A 17,027-nucleotide genomic window follows, 5' to 3' on the forward strand; every position below is an offset into this window, starting at 1 on the left:
ATGCCGTTGAGGCCGTCATGCAGAAGTACGCCTTTGAAGAGCCGAGCGCCTTGAACATGGTGGCCGTGGAGCAGGAAGCCGTGATGGACATATTCATCAAAAGGTATCGAGTGTTTTGTTCAGCGCGGAGAAAGCTGTCCTAGGTAAAGATCGTAGATAAGACACCGAAAAACTACCGAGGAGAAGCAGCCACTTGTGTAGGGCACCTGCCTACTCGTTACATCCACGTTTGTTATGACCAAGTTTTCCGCAGCGTCCGCATTTGTGTGTTTTCTTCGGAACCTTGCTGGCAGTTGCTTCGCCTGCACCAGGAATCCGTTTCTCCCTCGGTCGCCCTCCTCCGCGGGCACTACCTCCACCATGTTTCCCCTTCATGCCGGACTCTACGACGACTTTATCGTCCACTGCGACGACTCCGGTTTCGCTAACACGCGCACCTCCACGACGGGCACCTGGTGTCCATCGTGCAGCAGGCACGTGATCCTCTTTTGCGGCGGCCTTGCCTGCAGGTTGTGTTGCTGCCTGGTGTGGTGTTGCGTGCAGTACCGTGACTGATCTGTTACTCATCTGAGTGCCACGGATGCTGTCTGTGAGTCAACAAGCCCCATCTTTCTTCCCATTCACGCTACGTTCGATGATCCAGAGCTGTAGTAATCAGCTTTTACAACGCTGCGTTCTGACTTGCACCTTTACAGCTTCAAAGGCCCTCCTCCATTGCCGACAACAAACGTATGTGACTCCGTACGAAACTCAATGCCAATTATCTTGAACCACATCTAGTCGCTATGACTGCTGCCTTACCTGCGCGAGGTTGCGAGTCGAGCTACATTTTTCTACCTTACTTCACGCTTTCCCACATAACCACCGACTATTTTCTAAGTGGTCAGACCGCCGCCCTGACAGTTCCAACTGGCACGTACGAGTTGGCGCTGCCGAAGCTGCTGGGACCCTTCTTGGCCGCTGCTACGATGGCGGCGGTGTTGTTGGAAGCCGCCGCGCCGCCCTCGCCGATCTTGGCGCAGTCGATGTACACCTGCCACTCCAGCAGCGTCCCCAGCCAGTACATGGTGAGGCGCTTCTTGCCCTCGCACTTGGCCTTCGCGTACGGGAATTTGCCGTCAGAGTACGTCGCACGGCAGTTGGGCGTGAACGGCATGGCCACCACGTCGTCGCACCAGATTTCGCAAGGGCCGTCGTGGATCATTTGGCCGCCGGACCATTCCACCATGTCAGGCAGCGGTTGGACGGCGCCACCAGTGGGGTCCGTGAATCCGCACTCGGCGGTCTTGGGCATGTTGAATCGGCCCTTGCTCATGTCCTGCTTCGAGTACATGAACTCCTTGAGAGACTTGTACTCCGAGGACTCCAAAGCACGAGCAAACGCCGCGGCATTCTTTGAGTAATCGGGGTAGTTGGTGAACGTTTCGCCCGACGGTGGAGTCAGCGAGTTCATCGGGATATCGGATTGGAAGTTGCCGCCATACCCGGTGCCCGTAAACGTGAGTGCTGGTTTGATCAGTGTGCCGTGCGCATCGACGCTGGAAACAGCTAGCGAAACGGCGCCAGCGAAGGCGAGAGCAGCGAGGGTGGGGGCCATGGGGCTTGAGAAGACTGATACGCTGTTTCAGGCAAATTTGCGAGTGATCAAGTTCGATGTCGGACGTCCGGTGGTTCAGCCTTTTAGATAACTTCAAGATTACGCTTTGATTATTGACGCCGTTTACTGTACGCCGTTCAGCACGAACGTACACTGTACGGGCTCCTTTACCCTCCTCCTTACATGTGTATTGTAAGAGTTTCCTTTGGATTGCGAAAAGCATCGTTTTGAAATGATGAATAAGCTGTACAGCAGAAAACGAGCCAGACGTATGAGCAAATCCGTTATTGCATCCCATGAGTCGTGAGTAGCGAGAGCGAGACCATGAGGACTCCAAGGGCTTCAATGTTTATTCGCTGAGTGCTGAGCGTCGCAGAAATTACATCGTTTGATCGGACTACAACATGTATAAATTTTTCTACATGTACCGGTAGTACGAAGCTTCCTCCCCTCTACACTGTACAGAACGCTGTATAGTCTTCAGACGAAGACTTTACTGGTGAACTACCAAGTAAAAGAAAACTAGGAGAAAATGCTTAAAGTCTATCACAGACAGCACTAATATACTACATCATGCTTCGACTCATTGCAGAGGGCCCGCTGTCACGTATCATTATTGCTGTTGCAAACTATGAAATGAATTGTGATGACGTGCCTTGCTGCGTGATCTCACTGCATACATGTATTACTCCAAACATTCAATGCTTCAGTTTAGCGACATGACATCGCGACCAACTTAGGCGGATTCAGATTTCTCTAATTTTCGCTTGCACCGCGGGTGCGCTGTTGTGCTCACTTCCTGTCCGACGGGGGCGGAAGGTGCAATAGTTGGCATGGTGGTGGCATTGCTGGCAGCCGCTGTACTTGTGCTAGCCGAAGCAGGCGGACCACCCTCACCGATCTTAGCACAGTCGATGTACACTTGCCACTCCATCAGCGTCGACATCCAGTACATGGTGAGGCGCTTCTTGCCCTCGCACTTGGACTTCTCGTATGGAAACTTGCCCTCCGGGAAAGTCACAGTGCAATCGACGGTGAAGGGCAGGACGATTTCGTCGTCGCACCAAGCCTCGCAAGGCCCGTCATGGTTCATCTTGCCGCCGTACCATTCGAGTTGGTCGGGCAGCGGTTGGACGGCGCCACCAGTGGGGTCCGTGAAGCCGCACTCGGGTGTCTTGGGCATGTTGGAGCGTCCTTTGCTCATGTCCTGGTTCGCCAACAAGAACTCCTTCAGCGACGTGTACTTCGACGCCTTGAACGCTCGACCGAACGCCGCGGCATTCAGACTCGCGTCGGGGTAGTTGGTGAAGATGTCACCCTGCTGCGGTGTGAGCGCCGTCATTGGCACCAACGCAGCGAAGTTGCCACCGTACCCCGTGCCGGTGAACTTGAGTTCGGGCTTGATCAGAGTCCCATGCGCGTTGACGCCTGAGGTGGCAAGTGATACGGCAGCAGTGAAGATCAGAAAGGAGGCAGTGGAGACCATGGTGCTTGAATTGAGGCTGGAAGCTTGCTCAAGGTAAATTCGAGAATGATACAGGTTGAGGTCCTCATGCGTCGTGAAGGCGGCGAGTGGACTGCTGGAGGGGGGTCGGAATAGTTCGGATACCTAACTAGGGAAATTAAAGTCACTGAGTTCGACTTTGAAGATGTTGTGCTAGATAACCTGGTCCATTTGATTATTGATTATTGACGCGGGATTACTGTACGGCCACTGCTCCTTTACAACCTTTACAGCCTTTACAACCTGCGATCCGTAGAACCACCCGAAGGGCAGAAAACCCGTGTCATGTTCGAACGGCGGTGTGAGAGGTACTCATACATGTAGTAAACAAGTAGTTACGCAGCCGCTGTCGACTCCATCATGCCGACAAAGGGCACCTCGGGACCCCTCCCCCTCTCCAAATTGCTGTCCGACTCGTAACGAGCTCGAACCTTGAATTCCAGGCCAACGTAGCGGCTGGACTGTGATCTACCATCGCGGCTGCTTTACCTCCGAGAGCAGTCATCCACTTCATCGTGCGTGGCACCGTCCGCCCTGAGCCAGCACCCAGGCGCTGGAATTCACGCACGAAAATGGCGTGCCGTTTCCAGGGAAGTTTCATCGAACGCGCGGAACTGCAGACAAAGTCGGAGGGAGCCATGTGGCGGTCAAATAAAGGAGCCCGTAGTGAGGGTGCGGGGATGAACCGCGATCGCACGAGCGCATGTTCGGTTGAAGCGGCGCGGTGCCGGAGCGCAGTTAGATATATAGTTAGTTGGTAGAAGAACCGAACGCAGCAGGCGAGCCAGTGCTGGTGGAAGCCGCTGCACCCCACAGCTTTGATCGCACGGGGTGTGTGACTGCCGGGTTTGCCGCTTTCGTTTGTTGCCCCGCTCTGGTGACCATCCTGCAGTTACGAATTTCTACCGGGGTCCACAGCTCAAAGGCAGGCAGCAACAAGAAACATTGATTGACGCGCGAAAGAACGGAGGCTATGGACCGGGTGCTCAGCTCTCCGAGCAAGCAGAAGGCTCTGGTGAGGCTAATGAGCTCCGATCCGTCCCTGCTCAACGGACTGGACGATGATCTACTGTCGTCGATCACGCTGCTGTCGGAGCCTCCGAGGAAGGGGTACCACCGGAGACCAGTGCTCCTGGGTCAAGAGGCCAACAGGGACACCACAGTGAGGAAGAACATCCAGCTTTACCCGGAGGATGCAGCTTTCGCTGAGAAGAAGAAGACACCGGCTCCGATGTTGTTGCCCGGAGGTATCAGCAACGCCACGAGAGCGGCGTTGACTCGAGCCAATACGGTGTTGCTCTCGCCGTCCAGCAATGCCGCTGCCGTTGCTGCTACGGCGAGTTCGAAGCAGGGCGGAAGGATGACGAGTGCGTTTATGTCGACGAGTGTGGTGCGAAACACGCTCGCCCCAGTGATTCAGCAGGATAAACCTCCGCCGCTGGTTCTGCTGGACGATAACATGCTGAACCTCGTGGATAGAGGTACCAAGGTGAAGACTCGCGGAATCGGGTCGACCAAGAAGAATGCCAAGAGGGCGAGGCGGAGAGAGAGAAAGAAGAACTCGACCACAAGCAGCAGCAGTGGCAGCAGTGCCATCAACAGTGAGGACGAAAGATACTGCTCCAAGACGCAGGGGGCCACTTCACGAACCTCGGCAGAAGGGGCAAACGACTGCACCAGTTTCGTATCCGACAGTGATGAAGGCACGCAGATTGCGAGCCAAACCGCTGCTTCCTCTCGTTTATTGCTAGATCATCATCACTTCGTCTCACGTGACCAATGGATTCCTCGCAGGTGAGTGAAGTTTGTGCTATGGTTTGCTTATGAATACTCACTGTTTATTTTATCAGTGCTAGGAAGGCTTGCTACGTCTGCATGCGGGACTTCGGGGTGCTCCGTAAACGACACTCTTGTCGTATGTGTGGCGAAGTAATTTGCAGTCGATGTTCCGTGTTTCGCGAGGTGAATTTACCGGTGATTGAGAACAAGTTTCGGATTTGCTCCTGCTGCTTCGTAGCGTACCGAAAGAAATTGGAGGAAGTCGATCGCCAAAACCAAGAGGAGGAAGCGGATGCTACTGATTCAGCCAGTGATACCAGCCCTGACCATAGGCAGTCAGCGTTAACTCGTGGAGGATCGCTATCTACCGCCAACCTTCAGCCTGAACAACCGTCACGACAGACTTCAGTTCAAGCATCGCCTTCCCTGTCACCCTCCGATAACACGTCCGATCATTCGTCATCGCGGAACACAATGAACACGATGTCCGATTACTCATTCAGCAGTGATATGCCTTGGGACATGGCAAACTTCTCGTACGGCAGCTTTTCCGGATCGCGTAACATGGAGGAAGAACTCGAGGCAGTTTTGAAGGCGAAGCAACTGGAGAAGGAGGTCGAGGCTAGTCAGCAGCGGATTCGGTCTCTGGAAGCGCAAATTGCCAACCAGGAAAGCCAGCAAGATTTGCTCTCAACGGAGCAACAGGTGCAGCTTCAAGAAGCTCGGGCCACGATTAAACTTCTACAAGAGCAGCTTCGGCTGCAAGAGATAAACGCCAGACAAGCTGCTTACAACCGGGACTCCATTTGTTTGAGCAAACTGCGACAGACCGAGCTCTACGCAAATGAAGACGACGAAAGCGAGGCACTCAAGAAAAAACTGAAAGTGCTCGAGCGCCAACTGAAGCAAGCCGGTATTTCCGTGGCGGAGGTCATTCCGTACGAAGTGGCAAAGAAGAAAGTGGGCGAGATTTCCAAACGACTACAGGAGATCGGTTCTTCCGAAGTGGTGCTGGAAAACAAGCAGGCTCAAGCTGCTGCACGGAAGGAGTACTACATTCTCGAGCAAGAAATGGAGAAGTACCATATGGCTCTCGTCATGACCGACGAGTACATTGAAGAGCAGCGGCGACAAGAGCAGGAATGGGAAGATGCGAATCGAGTTGACAATCTGAAGGCGCTACGCTTGTTGCGGTCCGCGATCCCAGTGAACATCTCGAAGTTGTCCGAGAGAGATCTAATCGAGCTCGTGACACCGACTGGCATCAAGTTCCCGGGTGAGCTCGCGCGCCGCATTAAGCGAACGAATGCACTGCAACTACTGCGAACTGACCCAAAGACGATTGCTAAGATGCACCCGAGTGTCATTGAAGGCTATCGCACGACGGGTCTCACGCTACTGGAGCGCCGTGCACTGCACGTCGTGATGCAAGAGCCCTTTCAGGAATGGAAGAAGCAACAAAAGGATGATATGGCTCAGAAGAAGTACACCTGGTACTGCAAGCTAAAGGATGCGTTTGTGACTGCTGCGACGAACTTTCAGAATCACTGCGACTCGAGCGACACACACGATACAGCGCACACCTGCAAACTTTTGGGTTTAGCATGTCCAATGCGTGCCGAAGAGAAGATTCGGAACCTCTACTGCGGCCTGGGGTTCACACCTGACGCTGAGTTTATTAAAGATGATATCCTGAAGAGCGATCCCGAAGGAGCAGGTGAGAAGGCCCTGCTAGAAGCCCAGGCCCATGCTCGAGAGATGGTAGCTAACCAACGACAGAGAGACCTGAAGGCGCACTACAAGATGAATATGCGGGAGGTCGCTCAAGCAATCGGCGCATTGGAGGAGATGGATTCGATTCTGGAGCACGTACGAGAACTTGACGATTCGTTCCCAATTTCTGGTGCTGGAGGTGAGCGCGAACAGCTAAGGCAGTGCAATTCACTGCTAAATAGTGCACGAGATCTCACGCTGCTTCTTGCTAAGCGTGCGGGCATTTGCGTGACTGGGAAGCGTGACCCAGCAAAAGATGAGGATGATACCCGATCACCCGTTGAAATTCGAGAAGCCAGCCGAACAATCCTTTTCCTTCGCAACATCCTGGCAGACGTTCGCGCACTGCTGTTCAATGGTGAAGGCACTGACAAGTCCATCACGGCGGCGGCGACATTCCAGACTGTCCAGGAGTTGGTCGACGATGTACACCAGAAGAATTTGATGTACGAGCTACCTTCGACCAACGTACAAAGCGATGAGAAACGAATTTCTTGGGTAAAGAGAGCGGTCCGCGATGGCCCATTCGAAGAATGCGTTCCGCAACGTATTTCAATCGATGATAGCTCCTCAAGTTCCTCTCCATCTGTCAAGCCTCACGGATGCCCAGCTTCTCCCCCCACTAGTGCTCTCCTTTTTGACGCTATCAAGTCTCGGCGGAAGCAGAACGGCAAACGCTCAGATGCAAGTGTAGACCTGAAAAATGTGTCAAACGTATCAAAGCCCAGCAAGCCTATGGACTTGATGTCTGCCATTCGAGCTCGAAGGCGTGCTCAATCCAACTCAAGCGCTGATGGATCGGCAGTGTCTGTGGTTTCGCCGAATACTGCAAGTGTCGATGCTGCAAAGTCTGCCTAGTTATTTTATTTTGCCCTTTGTATGGTGTGTGATCGGGGTGTCAGCGTAGTGTAGCGATATCGCCGAATTCATACAACGTGATATAGTAAACACCGACAGCGCTCCGAAGGTTAGAGCGGGAATAGCGAACTAAGTAATAGCAAACCCACAGTTCACCATGAAGCTTCACCTTGAACTCGAAGCTCGTCCACCGCCACCTGAGCGAGGCTTCACCCTCAAGTGCTCTCTGTCTATCAGCCAGCACTCTACTCGCCCCACTCACACGCGATATTTATCCAGAAGAAAACGTTCAAATCCCGAGTAAAAACAGTGTTTGAGGTGGTGTCCTGAGTCCTACACATGCAATCCTTGACGATATTTGAGTGATTCGCTTGATTCCTAGGTGCCTCCAACGGGATCCCGTGCGCTTCAACGAAATCCCGTGCACTTGTCGTCGATGCGAATGGCAGTTAACGTGCCTACGAAAACTCTCGCCAAATATTCTAATTCGACGCCATAAGCTTGCAAGTAGTCCTCATCGAAAGAGCGTAGCTCTAGTCAAAGTCTCCATGCCTATAGCACGCAAAACGTGGCACGTGATGATGGAGGCGAACCAACTCGTGAGCCTCGTTGATTAATCGAGGAAAGCATCTCTGCTCGGGAATACAAGTGTTCCGAGCTCGCTGTGCATTTCCAGCTTGTCCGCATTGATTACCATGGCCTTCACAGACGACGGAACTTTGCATTCCTGTAGCTGCTTGCACATATCAGTGATATGATATGATATCACTGGTTTTGAGCAGCCACGCATTGTCGAGAGATACAAGGTGTAGCGGCAAGCTGACAGCATATAAACATTCTCCCTCGAAGGAATCGACAAATGCTTCGACGTCTTGGTGCGGCTGCATCTTTATAAGACGCACCCAGCCGAAACGCACAACAAAACAGCGCATTCGTCAGGTTGTTGTAGCCCAACACAGCAAGCGTCACCGCAGCACATCAGTCAGTCCAGCCTCAGCTACAATTGCTTGGTATTCACTATTGCGCTCTGGGCTATTCCCGAGCGATACATGACGCAATAACGACGCTGGGAGCTAATGCAGACAAACTCCTCTACTGCATCCTTAGGGATATTACTGAACGATAAAGCACATGTCCACCGGTTTCGGTGAACGCTTGAGCAGTTCCATGGTCTCGCCGAGCCGAAGGTTGCGAGTTGACTGGTTGTTGAACGACACAAGCCAGTCACCCGGGCGAAGCTGAGTCAGCCCTGGCGAATAGCCCGATCCAGTGAGGCGTGACACCACAATCTGACCGTTCTTGCGCTTAAACGTAATACCCAGCGGCCCATCGCTCCAGCGCACCCACAGCTCCGGTAGAGGCAGTTGAGGTGCTTGGGCACCAGCATTTAACGAGTCGTCTCCAAACGCAGGCTGCGGTTTACGGCGCACCACGAGCCCCGAGTCGTCGATATCCGAGTAAGTGCTGACCATTGTGGCGGCGCCATTCTGCAGCATGTTCCGTTCTCGCTCTGATTCAATGTACTGGCGTCGAAGCTCCTGCAGTCGGCTAGGCTGGCTCAGCAGGCTAGGGGTTTCCTCAGGAGGAGGCAACCCGGAGTCAGAATACACGGGAGGAGGCGGCAGTGGGTCGTCACTGTGGGCCTCGAACGGAGGCGGGCGTTCTAGGTGACCGCTACCATAATATGCGTTGTCTTCGTCGTCGGGAATACCGGGGAGATTGCTACGAGCAGATGCAGGGACCACTGTGACCGAGTCTTTTGCTCGTCCAGAAGCCGTGAATACGTCCATATAAGACGGAGGTGGAGGCAGGCCTGTGAGTGACGGGCTCTCGTCCCGAGTCTCAGGCGGAAAACTATCTTCCTCTGAATAGTCTTCGTGTCCAAGGCCAGGAGGAGGGGGCGCCGCAGGGGACTCGCCACCCGGGAACGGCGGAGGTGGCAGGTCCGAGTAGTTGGGTAGTCCATCGTCCCCGTCGTCATTTTGAGAATGGCCGAAGTGTTTCGGATGAGATGCATTAGACCGAGGCGAATCCAGGTAGTCGTAGCTGTGCATGCTTGTGCCGTCATCCGAGGCTGCGTAGTTCTCGAATTCTTGCGATGAAGACTGCTTCATAAACCCTCCACGACTCTTGCTTCTTGGGCTGTATCCACCACTGCTTGTTCGACCGAGCGGTGGACGCCCAGCTGCTGCGGCTGCAGCTGCCGCTTCCTCCTCGCGCAATTTCCTGAACGAAGGTACTGCAGAAGATGACGGCACCGGTACCGGGGCTGGGGCTGGTGAAGGTAGTCCAGCAGGTCTATCGCGCGACTGCGAGCGGTTGCTGTGGCCTGAACTGCGTCCGCGCCGCTGAAACACGAGAACCACCGGCTTCTGCACGGTCTTTAATAATTCAAAAGCGCCAGCGATGCCCAGCGAGTCGACGTCCACCCCTGCGATGCGAACGAAAATGTCGCCAGGCGCCACCGTGTCGTTAACGTTAGGGGCGCCAGCACCCGTAAGCCGTGCCACCACCACGCGGCCCTTGCTGGACGTGCGAATCTGAATACCAAGCGGGCCTTCACGCCACAGCACCGTGTACTGTCTGGGTTCCAGCGGTGTTGATTCCCCCTCCATGCCACTCTGAGGTCCTCGGTAGCTCGGCGGGAGGTCACTGAAGGTGCTTCCCGTGTACGACGGCTGTCGCGCTCCTCCTCGGTGGAACCTGAGATACACGGGCTTGGCCGCCCTCATCATCAGCGTCACCGTGCTCTTGAATCCGATCTCCTCGGTCCGCAAGCCGTTGATGCTCACCAAGATATCGCCCGCCGCGATCTGCGCCACACTGGGGGTGACCCCCGTGCCGGTCACCGATTTCACGGCCGGAAGTCCATTGCGCTGTTTCAGCTCGCACCCGAGCGGTCCTTCGCTCCACACAACGTCATACTCCACATCCGTCGGCTCCTCTGCGGGGGGTTCATTGGCCGGCTGCGAGAAGGTCGGGGACGCCTCCCCCCAGCCGGCGCCCCGGTTGCTCCTCATGTCCACCGTGGCGCTGGAGTTGACCGGGGAGCCGCAGAAGGCCGAGGTGGCGTCACTGCTGTGAACTGAGCCCGAGTCGGGCAAGCCCCAGTTGGAGGTCGCCGCGGACGCCGCCGTGGCCAGGTCACTAAGTTTCAGAGGTCGGAAGTCCAATTTAATCGGGAATTCCGGGTTCTTGAGCTGCTCGATCACCTCGCTGAAGGGCGTGGCAGACACACTCACCCCATTGAGAGCTAGCAGCACGTCCCCCGCCCGAGCGTACTGCAGCCCCGTAGCCGCTCCCTTCTTATTAACTCGTCGGATGACGGGCTGCCCGTTGGCGTTGGCCTTGAATAAAAGTCCGAGAGGACCTCCGTCCCATGATATCTCGTAGGTATCATCATCGTCGTCGTCGTCGTCGTCTTCATCTTCTTCCTCTCCAACCTGTCCCTCTTTATCTTTATGGTCGACAGTTCGGCTTCCGAAGCCGCTGCCGCTGCCGGCGCCAGACCCGTCTAACTTGATATTTTCCGCCAGCGCCAGCGCCTGCAGCTTCTCGTAGACCGTCATGTTGGCCGACAGCTCGCTGGTGCCGCTGTGGTTGCTGCTGCGGTGCGACAGGAACGACACGTTCTCGCGCTCGTCCAGGCTGCGCATCTTCTCCATCTGCCGCTGCACGAACTCGTGCGGGCTCAGCGAGTCGTCGTCCTCCGAGCACGTGGACACGCCGCGCGCCGCGCGCGGCTCCGTCATCAGGTCTGAGGGGCGGCGGATTCGGGAGTGTCGTGGGGCGTTGCGCGCGTGAGTGCGCGCGCGACGGCGGACGGAAGGACGGCGCAGGCGAGATTGAGCGCGCGATGGGGAGTGAAGACGAGAAGAGGCGGGCGGGCCCCGTCAGACGCGATACCGGCGCGAGTATATGGCCGTTTGTAAGGGGACGGATCTGCGCGCGCAGATAACTTGCGGATTTCGATATACGGAAATGATAAAGTGCCACGGGGATATACGGACCGTATATGAATGTTTGTATGTAGAACAGTTGGTGTGGCGTTGTGAGCGTATAGAGAGCCTGTGGTGATGAGTACGACCAGTTTAATGGCGTTGTTGCCGCGGCCGCACAGCAAAATGCGGCGCTCACAATCCCTTGCCCTGCATCGCGAGCTCTACATTCGGTTCCTATACTCGTGTGGCTCGATTGCAGTGCGCTCCGTACAGTTTGCTGCCGTTGCTCGAAAAAATCGTTCGAGGTGGAGGACTGTCAAACAGGCACAAGTTGCATGTCAAGCGCAAGCGAGTCAGTTGAAGCGGACGAGCCGCATCTCGGTGGGTTGTCACACCCTACAGTCGTTTAGCGTCAACTGACAATCATAACTTGGCCCGTGGTCTTATAATATCCTCGGTGTGGTGCAAATCTCGAATCGGATCAGGAGGTCCACCGAAAGTTTCATTGCACAAGTCGCACAGGTAAGTAAAAGTTGCTCAGCGTAAAGTATCCCCTACATGCCCAGCTCAGCGGCCGTGCCTTCTTCGTTTTCTACCTATCTTCACATGGACATATCTTTTGTTGGGAGACGACTTTCGTGTTTATACATTGCCTATACTCGTCTACTGTAGACATACACCTTTTACGCTGCTTCGCGACTGCGCGGCCAAGTTAGAATTCGTTTTCTTTCAGAGACGCACCCCATCTATCGTTGTAGTTGTTGCTGTGGTGGTTGCTGTTGTAGCTGTGGTGACTGCCGACTGAATGTGGTTTGGATCGGTGTTTCCAGCTCTCCATCGACCCGAGAGAGGAGTTGGGCTCCGACAGGAGGGCGATGCTGGACGTAGAAGATAGAGATAGAGGCGACCGTGGAGAGCTCATATTAGAGTAGGTGGGCTCCACCATGATCGGCACTTCCCGTTCCCTCGACTTTGGTGTCCTGCCTTGAGACCTCGGCGACCGCATCGCTGCCTGCCTAGACCCTGAACGCGAACGGGGAGACACTCTCCTCGGCGTCGACGCACTTGCTGCGTAGTAACCGTCAGGCGGGGACGCGGGCACCAGCGCAGGTCCTTTTCCTGAGCCGGAAGACTGTAGTGTAGCTAGACGTGTAGTGCGTGTATCTGTGCTGCCGGAAGTGCATGCGTCTTCCTGCAGTTTCTTCATGTGCTTGTTGGTTTTGTGCCACCAAAACAGCACGCAGACGCATGCGATCACGACAAAAATGCTGGCAACCACCACGTACATCCACCACTGCCAGAAGAAACAGCCACTACCCCACGGCATATACGTTGTCCACGAACTCTTCTTCTTCATCGTACTGGAGAAACACGAACACCAATCGTCAGAGTCATTTGACGAGTATACCTTCTTGGTGGAGTTGACGTCGTTCGGACAGTTGTGAGCTACTGCCAAGCCGATCTTCCCATCCGCGCGGTCGTGGTACGAGTACAAGCCATCCATGAACACGTCGCCAAGAACAGTCGAGGTCCCTTCGGAGATACCAATTGCGCGACAAGGTGTACTAGCATTGTTGCCATTCATCTCTGGTCTCCAGTAGTACTCGGGCGGAATTTCAACCGTGAAATGTTTGCTGGTTGATCCATCGCTAGACTGCATTCCCAACGTTAAGTAAATCGAAGGCAGCTCCAGCAGTGCAGCATTGGAAGACGTCGGATCACAATAGACTTCGTCGCAACATGAAGTCGAGTCGTCGAAGTATGTGGAATCGAAGTCCGGTATTGCCGACAAGGTGGCCGTCTTGATTTGATCCATGAGCGCATTATACACATCCGACGGGAATGCCAGGTTACTCGTTCCAGAGTCGATGATAGACTGTGGGTCGTTGTACTTATCACACGTGAGGCCGAGACTTGAGCCGTCGTAGCCGATATCTGACACTGTCACAACATACCATGCTTCCTGTAAGGGAAATAACAACGAACACTTCATCAGATAATTACCCCAACGCCCTTGAACTCTGACAGTCTGCTCACCCGTGTGATGGGAGTGTAGAACATGTCGCCCGAATAGTAACTCTCGCCCTCGGTGCCTTCCGTTCCACCGATCAACAACTGCCCTGAATGGTACGAAAAATCGGTTCCTCCTGTCTGCAGCATCGGCTGCATCGTGCCGCACAGCAGCATACCGAACGAATCCGTCGTCTTGCCGGTATCCACGAGGACACTATAGAGCGACTTAATAGATCCATCGGACGCCGCCAAGGCTTCATAAGCCAAACCCGTAATGCCATCGTAAGTCGAGCGGTAGAACGTATCCTGCTCCTCAATGACCAAGAAACTCTTGGTTATGTCTCCGATCTCATCCGAATGCCACTCATCCGTCATAAATTGACCTCTGCAGCAACGAAAATGATCAGTCAAGTACCAGTCACTTCTCCCCCTGCCCACACCAACAAGCGAAAAACTCACTGAATATTCGCCCCTGCAAACGATAGCGTGACCGAGCCGCTGCCGCTATCTGAGCACGTCGACGACGCAGCGCACGAGTACGTCACCTCCGCCCCCGACCCGCAGCACCCAGCACCAAGCACCGCGTCGTTCGACGACCCAGTGTCTGCAATAAGCCGAAACGCATTCTATTCACAGCCAAGCACCACAACTCTCAGAACTTGTCCATCGCCACACCGACATCCACAATAGTTCTGCTCACACTACTGGACGACCCGGATCCTTTCGTCGAGCCGATGTCCACCGTGAGAGTGTATGCTGCACGCAACAACAGCAACCGCAAACGCCGCGGTCAGACAAAAAACTCCACCTAGCAGCACGGTCTCCTTTACGTCGAATGGTCAACACGCACCTGTGCCCGACGCGATGCCGTTCAGGTCGATGGAATAGTGTGCGCTGGCGGCGTGGACGCCCTCGTGGACGAACAGCAGCAGTTCGCAGCCGAGCAGCAGCAATTGCCGCCTCCCCGACGCCAGCCCTGCCATGTCGGACAAGAACGAGCGAGCGAGTCTGCGTCAAGCAGGTAACGGTCAAGGTAGTCAGACCGACCTGTCACGTGGTCGGTACAGTGTACCATTCAGCGCATCCTCTTCATATGCACCTCGCTTCAGTGCCATCCGTCCCACTCCCATTATCTCTCGCTTCAGTGACATAATTTGAATTGTGGGCCATTAGCTCATGACCTCCATGCAGCGCAGCGCGTCGGTGCCGCTGCGCCCGCGCGCGCGCACGCGCTACGCGTCCGTTCTGGAGAGCGCGCTGGTGGGATTAGGGAGAGAAGACGCCGTGGTGCAGTCCACGCGCAAGCTGCGCAAGAAGCGGCGCGTCCAGGCGGGCCACAGCCCCGTCCGCGGCCTGGAACACGCGTTCAGCGCCCCCGCGCGACGCCCCAAGGCCGCGGACGAGGAGGAGGAGGACCCATTCGCCCGCCTGAAGCTGCTGAAGCCCCATAAGAAGAAGAAAAAGAGGCGAGAAGAGGCGGAAAATGGGTCGAAAGCCTTCTCTCCGGCCGTCACGAGAAGCGCCGCCAAGCTCAAGAGCAAGCGCCGGGAGAGGCACGCGGGCGTGCTGGAGATGATGACGCGCACGCCCGTGACCAGGTCCATGATGAAGCAGAAGAAGTGGAAGCGCAGCAGCTTGGAGAGGATCGAGGATATTGCAGGGCTGGAGGAGGAGAAGGAAGAGGAGGAGGAGGTGGTCGTGCAGAAGAAACTCTCGTTCCAGTCGCCGGCGCAGTCGCCGGAGCCGGTTAAGAAGAAGAGGAGGGTGAGGGAGGAGAAGGAGGAGGAGGACAGCAAGAAGGAGAACAAGAAGCCGCTGCAGGAAGGCGGGCGGGTGAACAGGAAGGCGGTGGTGTTGCAGCAGTGGCGGCCGGAGTGGCCGCCTGTGGTGGAGGCGGACGGTGGTCTGGAGAGGGCGCAGCTGGTGTTGATTGGCCTGGTAGACGGCGAGGTTGCTCGGTTTGTTGTGGGGAAACGAGAAGGGCCGACGAGGTTTACGTCGAAGGACGGACAGTACGTCTCGTTGTCTGGGAAGTTTGATCGCGCCGCTGCGAGAAGTGCAGGTGTCCCGCGCGATGCGATGAGCCTCATGAAGGAAGGCATCCCGGCGTACTTTTATAAACGCTTGCTGCCGTTTGTGGACAAGGCGCAGAGCGCTGCGAGACCTGGAAAAGCGGAACGCAAAGCAAAATCGGCGAAAAAGAATACGAGTGGTGACGCAGACGACAGGTAAGAGATGGTGTGATTGATATTACTTTGGTAAAACACAGCTGACGATAGTGCTTGAAAGCAGCCCGCCGTCTACGCCTATCCATGACGATGATGATTCGGCCAGTGAGGCACCGTTTGTACCGAGCCCGAAGCAAGACGATGATGTATACGAAACGCCGAAGCCCAAGAAGGTAACTATACTACGAGTAGGTTGTGCGTCTAGTGACCACAGGCTTTCTGACGCTAATTTATATAACAGGCTCGCGCCCCCGCTCTCATCAAGGAGAACAACAAAAACGCGAAAAAGGATCAACCTGAACCGGAAGCAGAAGTGGATGTCTGGACGGCCGAGCAGTTGGAAGCTCTGACGGATGCGAAGCTCAAGATACCAACAACTGCGTCAAACTTTTGGGCCCAGGTACGAAAGCACAAAAGCAAACATCTAGAGGTGAGGTTTATCGCTGACGTAGACGTATGATTCCTCAGGTGGCGCTGTATGTGCCTGGAAAAGCAGCGAAAGACTGCCAGACGAAGACGTTCGAGCAATTCAGATCCCCGCCCACACATCGAAAGCCTGCAAAGAAGGCTATGAAACGAGCAAACACTGAGGCTAATTTAGCTATACCTACCAAGATTGCTCGCGCTGGTTCAAACAAGTTTAAAAAGCAAGTACGCGAGTTCGTGGAGGAGGTAAGCCAACGTGGTGGCTACGAGGAACTTGATGAAATTTGTAGTGAAAAGCTGACCGAATGTTGTGATGGGGCTGGCAGTACGAGAAGAAGCACGTGGACGACCTTTTCGAAACAACTCCATCCAAGGAAGGCTTGCCAGAGCTACCGGACTTCGGTTTGATCAAGTCGCCGGAGTTTGCAACCCCCTCGCATAGCCTTGATGAAGACTCCGAAGTGGATGATGAGGCACCAGGGCTCCTCAAAAAGCTGAGTTCGCGCCGGCGCGACGACATCGACTCGTACGTGCTGGGTATTAATCGTCAACACGTAGCCGGTGGTGGAGTCATGGCTGGTGGCAAGGTGCGACGTGTGACATCAATGGTTACCCCGGTAAAGGGAATGAAGCCAAAGCCAATGTCTGCTAAGGTACGCCTTGAACTGTGCCACGAATGGTGTTGCGCAGGCATATTAATGTTATTTTTTCTCTTTGTGCAGAAGAAAGCGGTAATGATTGTCGAAGAGGTGGGCTCGCATTCTCTGAAGGGAATCGTGAGTCCAGGAGGAACGACTCATGTTCGTATCGAGAAGGACGGCAGCTCTTCGGAGGGTGAGGACGAAGATGACTATCGTAGCAGCGATGAAGAAGAGGGCTTTGACGTGCCGTGATCTGAGCGTCGATTT

At 54.9% G+C, this 17,027-nt stretch overlaps 7 protein-coding genes across 9 annotated transcripts; 3 read left to right on the forward strand and 4 right to left on the reverse strand.

Moving 5' to 3' along the window:
• Nucleotides 1-883: 883 nt before the first annotated feature.
• Nucleotides 884-1,597, reverse strand: IUM83_10421 (uncharacterized protein; the record flags this gene model as incomplete). The annotated part of the gene is made up of 1 exon (XM_067934923.1): nt 884-1,597. One exon carries the CDS (start codon nt 1,595-1,597, stop codon nt 884-886), a length of 714 nt encoding a protein of 237 aa, XP_067781320.1.
• Nucleotides 1,598-2,333: 736 nt separating this feature from the next.
• IUM83_10422 (Sodium/myo-inositol cotransporter) lies at nt 2,334-3,083 on the reverse strand (the record flags this gene model as incomplete). Of its 2 annotated transcripts, none has more annotated exons than XM_067934925.1 (1): nt 2,334-3,083. In XM_067934925.1, one exon carries the CDS (start codon nt 3,081-3,083, stop codon nt 2,334-2,336), a length of 750 nt encoding a protein of 249 aa, XP_067781323.1. The 2 variants fall into 2 exon arrangements, with proteins under 2 accessions (XP_067781323.1, XP_067781324.1); XM_067934924.1 differs by having other exon boundaries at nt 2,334-2,801.
• A 991-nt stretch (nt 3,084-4,074) lies between these two features.
• On the forward strand, nt 4,075-4,899 carry IUM83_10423 (1-phosphatidylinositol 3-phosphate 5-kinase FAB1; the record flags this gene model as incomplete). The annotated part of the gene is made up of 1 exon (XM_067934926.1): nt 4,075-4,899. One exon carries the CDS (start codon nt 4,075-4,077, stop codon nt 4,897-4,899), a length of 825 nt encoding a protein of 274 aa, XP_067781322.1.
• A 455-nt stretch (nt 4,900-5,354) lies between these two features.
• Nucleotides 5,355-6,898, forward strand: IUM83_10424 (1-phosphatidylinositol-3-phosphate 5-kinase; the record flags this gene model as incomplete). The annotated part of the gene is made up of 2 exons (XM_067934927.1): nt 5,355-6,792; nt 6,867-6,898. 2 exons carry the CDS (start codon nt 5,355-5,357, stop codon nt 6,896-6,898), a joined length of 1,470 nt encoding a protein of 489 aa, XP_067781468.1.
• A 1,725-nt stretch (nt 6,899-8,623) lies between these two features.
• IUM83_10425 (PDZ domain) lies at nt 8,624-11,263 on the reverse strand (the record flags this gene model as incomplete). Its single annotated transcript, XM_067934928.1, has 1 exon — nt 8,624-11,263. One exon carries the CDS (start codon nt 11,261-11,263, stop codon nt 8,624-8,626), a length of 2,640 nt encoding a protein of 879 aa, XP_067781528.1.
• Nucleotides 11,264-12,765: 1,502 nt separating this feature from the next.
• IUM83_10426 (putative beta-secretase) lies at nt 12,766-14,448 on the reverse strand (the record flags this gene model as incomplete). The annotated part of the gene is made up of 6 exons (XM_067934929.1): nt 12,766-12,813; nt 12,861-13,415; nt 13,490-13,850; nt 13,925-14,091; nt 14,166-14,221; nt 14,316-14,448. The coding sequence occupies 6 exons, from the start codon at nt 14,446-14,448 to the stop codon at nt 12,766-12,768; spliced, it is 1,320 nt and encodes a 439-aa protein (XP_067781533.1).
• A 193-nt stretch (nt 14,449-14,641) lies between these two features.
• Nucleotides 14,642-17,012, forward strand: IUM83_10427 (Myb-like domain; the record flags this gene model as incomplete). Of its 2 annotated transcripts, none has more annotated exons than XM_067934931.1 (6): nt 14,642-15,693; nt 15,755-15,866; nt 15,935-16,093; nt 16,162-16,365; nt 16,446-16,772; nt 16,842-17,012. In XM_067934931.1, 6 exons carry the CDS (start codon nt 14,642-14,644, stop codon nt 17,010-17,012), a joined length of 2,025 nt encoding a protein of 674 aa, XP_067781325.1. The 2 variants fall into 2 exon arrangements, with proteins under 2 accessions (XP_067781325.1, XP_067781326.1); XM_067934930.1 differs by having other exon boundaries at nt 15,758-15,866.
• Between the last annotated feature and the right edge of the window lie 15 nt (nt 17,013-17,027).

Source organism: Phytophthora cinnamomi, assembly GCF_018691715.1.
Source record: "Phytophthora cinnamomi strain GKB4 chromosome Unknown Contig117, whole genome shotgun sequence".
NCBI lineage: Eukaryota > Oomycota > Peronosporomycetes > Peronosporales > Peronosporaceae > Phytophthora > Phytophthora cinnamomi.